The sequence below is a fragment of the Oryzias latipes genome, chromosome 10 (assembly GCF_053564925.1).
Source record: "Oryzias latipes strain Hd-rR chromosome 10, Olatipes_Hd-rR_3.1".
Lineage (NCBI taxonomy): Eukaryota > Metazoa > Chordata > Actinopteri > Beloniformes > Adrianichthyidae > Oryzias > Oryzias latipes.
In genome coordinates, this window is record NC_136246.1 from 9,060,941 (window position 1) to 9,067,203 (window position 6,263).

Here is a 6,263-nt window from a genome sequence, read left to right on the forward strand (position 1 = left end):
CACGCAAAGGGCGTACAAAGAGCATGCACTTATTACTTCCACTACACTAATGGGCTCCTTTTACACTGCGCAGGTTTTGGAGGGTTAAAAAATGATCAATAAGTATGACATACCTGTGTTTGACCTACTTCACCCATTCTCTGTTGTTTAAGTGTTTGCTACGACTTGTAGCCTGCAGCATGTTTGTAGCATGCCCGTGTGCCCCATACAGGTTTGCCCATTTTTCTCCAGCAGACATCCTGTATATCCACTCATAAGCAGCTGTGACTGAGGCATTAATTAAGTAAATTAATGGTCACTTTTATGACTTCAAAGCACAGCAAACAAGTTTAGCCATCTTTGCAAATCAATGATGTTGACAGTGCATGTCATAATCTTTAGTTGGAGTTATTCGAGCTTCAGGCCTCAGGTCAAAGATCCTGGGTCCTGCACTTGAGGCCTTTTACCGCCTGCTTCCCCCTGACGTGATGCCACAGCTGCTAATTCACACTGCTCCTTTCATGTGTATCTTTGGGAGCACCTATATCTGTGAACGGATGTTTTCTATCATGGATCTAAACCAGATCTTGTTCTTTCAATATGGTGAATACAAAGACCTTTCTAAAAAAAAAAAGAAAACACATCAACAACATACTGAAAAGGTTCAACATGCAAAACTGTAAACACAGAGAACCTCCCTGTGATTAGAACCTCAGTTGCACAGAAAATTGTATGAAGACGAAATATATTCAGTTATTATACTTAGATCAGTTATCTCTTTATTTTAAATTTAACTCAAGGTAACAATCTAACACTTAATCGTTCACAGAGATTTAGAACATAGAGCACATATCTTCTTTTAATATTCAAGTCATATATAATCTATCATAAATATATTAAATCAGAATTAAAGGGCCTCCTGGGATGTTGCAAATCTACCAGCTTCCCTCTTCGTGAAGGTTGCAGCTGAATATGTCAGTGAATCATTTTTACTCTGAGAAAAAACATAAAAATGAAAGAAATTACATATTTGAAAACAATTAGGACAGATAATGATTTAGGCATCATTTTACATTTTACCTTTTGATGATTTTGGTCATCTAAGGAGTGTAAGATATCTGCTTCCAAGACAAAAAAACAAAATTTTTTATCATATTTTTAAACACTTGGTATTTAATCAAGTAATATAACATGGTTTACCGTTGCAAGAACTGCCTGACTTCTTTTTTATTTTATAAAGTAAGAAAATTATAACAAATATGCTGGCAGAGAAAGTGGCAAACAAGACAAGGAGAACAGTGTTGGCTGTTTGTAAATCCCACATCTGGGGTTCTGAAAAAAAAAAACAGTCAATGATTGTAAAAAATGTAAGAAAGTTGAAAATAGAAATATTTTTGGATGTTGCCCTGTTGTGCTGAAAGATGAAAAACATTTACCGGTCAGTGTTGTTCCATTTCCATAAAAGATCTCTCCACATGCAGCCACAGCACAGTAGTAAGTCCCAGCATCAGAGGAGATGAAATTCTTGTTAAAGCTGTAGACACATTTCTGCACAGAGGGAGCTTCAGGAGTCCTCAAACATTCATCAGAACTGTTTCCATGAGCATAAATAACATGAGGATGAGATTTGTTTGATTGGGTTTTGAACCAGAACACTCTCTGTTCTGCTGCACAGGTTTCATGGTCAGAGCTGGAGAGGACTGAACACTCTAGAGTGATGGGGTCTTCTGGATAGACTTGATCAGATAAAAACCTCTCAGTGACAGCAACAATGTGTGGTTCTCTGCCTAGAAAATATAGAGTAATAATTATAGAAAAATAATCACTAAATATTAGTAATTTTTAAAATGGTAATGTTCTTACCTTTGACACTCAGAAATGTTCCAGTCAAAAATGTCAAATCCAGGTTTTGAACTTTAATGCAGTAATAAACACCATCATCACTTTCCATGGCTCCATTTATTTCCAGAACAAAGGACCCAGGTTCTTGCTTTGCTGTAATGTGAGATTTCCTGATTTCATCGTCAAAGTCAAAGTTCATTGTTCCTCCCAGAAGTTCAGGCTTTTTCCCAGAAACAATCCTGATCCAAAATAAGTTCTCTCTGTAGAGAACATTCGTCTGGCGAGCGCACGTTAGTTTAACATCTTCTCCAACAGGAACCGTCTTTGTCGTGAAATGATATTCATTCGCACAATCTGAAAAAAAAGTTTTAAAAATCCCTCATTATTAATAAACTTAGGTATAGATTACCAACAGTTGTGCTTATTTATTTCATAAAAACACTGCAAATTCCAAAAAGTACTTACATCCATTTGTGATAATAAAAACTACATAAAACAGAATCATCATTTTGTATTGGTCTACTGGTGGCTGCAGAGAAAAATAAAAGAAAGTCTTAGCCTGAGCGATCTAAATGTAATGATGGAAAAGGGGCGGGATCACATATAAAACCACCTGATTGGACTTTCTGCATGCTGACGTTTCACTGTTAACCACAATGGAAATAATACCAGCCATTTTCAGTCTACTGATAAGATTAGAACAATTAGAACATGTCACATCTTTAGAACACCTACAAACAAAACTTTATTAAGTGCAGTTTTGGAAAAAAATGAACAAATATCAGACTGGCTAGTTTGGCATCCTGGGCGAAACACTGCATGTCCAACCAAGCCCTACCCTTAACAAGTCAGAGCCTCCCTTCAAACAAACAAACAATAGCAAGACTACATAAAACAAGAAAACTAGGGAATATTCAATCTAAACACCAATGTCATTGGTAGAAATCCTTATTTCCACAAATAAACAAAAATTAAATCAAATAAATAAAAAATAAAATATAGTAACTTATTTATTAATCATGTTTATTTAGTCTATATTTTATATGTAATAAATTGAATTTTTAAATCAATATAGTAAAATAATAGTTTATACTTAATTTTAGTATTTTCAAATTATTCATATTATTACGCTTTTCCATGTTGTTCTTAAACACAGGAAACGTAAAAAATATAAAAAGACAAAACACTGACCTTTCTGGCCCTCCCGGAGGGAGAATAATCTATTACATCATCTAAGAAATCTTTAGTTCACATCCTCTGCAGTTGCCAGTTGGTTTCCCCTGCACCCCCCCCCCCCCTCCCCCATGTAATCAACAACTCTGGAAATGGGCAGTTTTAGTCTAAGAAACCAGCGATAGACAAAAACAAAAAGAAACTAGTGATGTTCCTTTGTTCAACGCAACAAATCATCTTTTCATTTATTCAGCTTTGCTAATCAGGTGAACGCCTTCATCTACCTTTGTAAAGAGGTAAAGAATAATTTGATTCTTGCATTTCAATGTGTCAGATTTGAACCTCAATTTGAGTAATGTTTTGGGATCCATCAATCGCAATGTAGGCAATGTTTCTAATTGACCTAATTATAGGCAAAAGAACAAGATGGAAACAGGCTGTTTTTGAAAGTCTAATTCTAAGCTTACCTTAATTTTGACTTTTTTGCTTGGTTCTACAAACCCAAGTTCTTCCATCACCGAGGTAATCGAGATAGAGGGAAGCAGGATTTGTGTTGGTCTCAGGCAACTAGCAGAAACTTTGACTCAGAGCTGTGGGAGAGAGCAGGATCTACATAGGCAGCTGCAGTGTAGTAGTCTGCAGGATTAAAACAAATTTGAAGTTATCTTGTAGGTAATCTCAAAGATTAATAACGAGATCTGTTTAAAAATAAACGGAAGCAAAAATGATATGAGCTTCAAAAATACATTATGAAAATAGGATGGGTGAAAAAAAGTCTTGTTTTTAGCACAAAACTTAGTACCAGAAAAGACATAAAATCTTTAAAAAAAAAGAAAGCAAAACTCAGAGACACTATTAGAAAAACTGAAAATTAAAAACTAAACTGAGTTCTTTAACCGTGCTCCTTCTAAACCAAAAGCTCTTTCTCTCTGCCAATCCATGGTGAGCACATCTCCTCAAAGGCTGTGACAGATTCTAGTTTCACTCAGAAATTTTGAACTGTTATTTCTCTTCATCGTTCTGTGCATGCACATTATTGATTCAGACATTATTGATTGATATCTGATTCTGGTTTTATTGCAGAATCAGAGTGAGAACTGCAAAACAAGCATGAACTACTCTCATGGAGAAGTTCTGCATGATACCTGAATGAAACATGCTTTAATTATGTTTAAAAGTGACACAAAAAGGTAAACAGTTCATTGGAATCTATATACTTGTCAAATTAAATGATTAATTAATTTCCATTGGATTTAATGCAATAAAACGCTGAACGTGCAGTTTCTATAAATTACTCATGGTGTTATGTAAACCTGTATTATCAAGTCCCTGACAGAAATGACAAGAATCACAAAGACGAGGTTTTGGTTAATATGTGTATTGTAATATCAGCATCATGTCTTTTTCAATCATATTCAGGATGGACTTTATTTAATGTTTATAATGATTTTGAGAAATAATAAGATCAATTAAGTTTATGAAGACTCTCATTCATCCAGGTTGGTTCTATAGTAGTAGGTTTAGGGGCGGTCATCTGGACTTGGTTTTAAAGTTAGAAGACGTTTCACCTTTTATCCAAGAGGCTTTGTCAATTCTGAATTAGCTGGTCGAAGAGCTGGTATATATGCGCTCATGGGGGAGGAGTCAGACCTGAAACTGGATGGAATTGTCAACTTAGCCTACATGTTTTCGGTCGTTAAGAGTCCTTTCTCATCAGCTGGAGGTTGGGGAGCCAGTGACTCCCTCCCCAAACTGGTCATCTCTTTCAGCCGTTAACGACCAAGGTGGAACTGGTTCGGTTTGTTCGTGTTTCACACTGCCGTAGATGGATGGAAGAATAAACCTGAGACCACCATTCCTATTAAGAGGTTTATCCTTCTTGACAAAGATGGCTTCTTTCTTTCCAGCTGTCTGCGGTTCTCCAGCATCTCTTCAAACTGAGCCTCAGACTGGAGAAGGTGGCCCTCCTCTGGAAGACCTCCTGCCTGGTCCCCGTTCCTAAGAAGACCTCGCCATCTCACCCCAGGGATTTCCGTCCAGTTGCCCTCACCTCTCATGTGATGAAGGTGCTGGAGAGGCTGGTGTTGGCTCAAGTGAGACCGGTGGTGAGCTCTTCTCTGGACCCCCTGCAGTTTGCCTACCGGCCGCGCCTGGGGGTGGATGATGCTGTCATCCATCTGCTGCAGCGAACTCACTCACACCTGGATGGTGGTGGAGGCATGGTCAGAATCACCTTCTTTGATTACTCCAGTGCCTTTAACACCATCCGGCCTTCTTTACTGGGTGATAAGCTGCGGCTGATGGGTGCTGGTGCGTCCACCGTCTCCTGGATCACTGACTACCTGACAGACAGGCCACAGTTTGTACGACTGGGCAGCGTCCTGTCTGACGTGGTGCTGAGTGGTGTGGGAGCCCCACAGGGCACTGTGCTCTCTCCATTTCTGTTCACCTTATACACCTCAGATTTTCAGCACAACTCAGAGTCATGTCACCTACTGAAATTCTCTGATGACTCTGTGGTTGTGGGGTGTATAAGCGGTGGACAGGAGGAGGAGAACAGGAGGCTGGTGAACGGATTTGTGGAGTGGGCTGGAGAGAATCACCTGCTGCTCAATGTGGACAAGACCAGGGAGATGGTGATCGACTTCCGGAGGAAAATGACTGTCTTACAACCCCTCTGCATCCTGGGCAAGGATGTAGAAGCGGTTGAGGAGTATAAATATCTGGGTGTGACTATCGACATCAGACTGAGCTGGAGGAGCCACAGCACTGCTGTGTACAAGAAGTCCTGCAGCAGACTCTACTTCCTAAGGAAGCTGAGGTCTTTCAATGTGTGCAGCAAGATGCTGGGGATCTTCTACCAGTCTGTGGTAGCCAGCACCCTGTTCTCCTCTGTGGTCTGCTGGGGAAGCAGCATTGCAGTCAGTGACACCAACAGACTGAACAAACTGATCAGGAAGGCGGGTTCTGTCATTGGCTGCAAACAGGAAACCTTTGAAGCAGTGATGGAGAGGAGGTCACTGAACAGACTCAATTCAATCATGGACAACCCTGAGCATCCTCTCCACCCTCTTCTGAACAAACAGCGGAGCTCCTTCTCTAGGAGGCTCAGACAGCTCCGCTCCAAAACTGCCCGGTACCAAAAGTCATTCATACCCAATGCAATAACCCTGTACAACAACACACTATGCAAAAGATAACCTTTCCACATTTTTTTATTTTATTTATTTTTTTATTTTTATTATCTCTTCATTTAGTTGTTTTCTATT

The 6,263-nt window shown here is 39.2% G+C and overlaps 1 protein-coding gene across 1 annotated transcript; it reads right to left on the bottom strand.

Annotated features, from left to right (window-relative positions):
• Positions 1–302: 302 nt before the first annotated feature.
• On the bottom strand, positions 303–2,339 carry LOC101165317 (uncharacterized). Its single transcript, XM_004073021.5, has 6 exons — positions 2,287–2,339; positions 1,843–2,175; positions 1,416–1,766; positions 1,180–1,311; positions 1,060–1,097; positions 303–973 (listed from the first exon to the last, which is right to left on the bottom strand). The coding sequence occupies exons 1-6, from the start codon at positions 2,327–2,329 to the stop codon at positions 887–889; spliced, it is 984 nt and encodes a 327-aa protein (XP_004073069.4). The 5' UTR covers positions 2,330–2,339; the 3' UTR covers positions 303–886.
• Between the last annotated feature and the right edge of the window lie 3,924 nt (positions 2,340–6,263).

Coding starts and splice junctions, on each gene's coding strand:
- LOC101165317 (XM_004073021.5), bottom strand. CDS start 2,329: ATGATGATTCTGTTTTATGTAGTTTTTATTATCACAAATGGAT. Junction 1,312..1,415: donor AAATGGAACAACACTGACCG/GTAAATGTTTTT, acceptor TTTTTTTTTCAG/AACCCCAGATGTGGGATTTA. Junction 974..1,059: donor ATGACCAAAATCATCAAAAG/GTAAAATGTAAA, acceptor GTTTTTTCTCAG/AGTAAAAATGATTCACTGAC.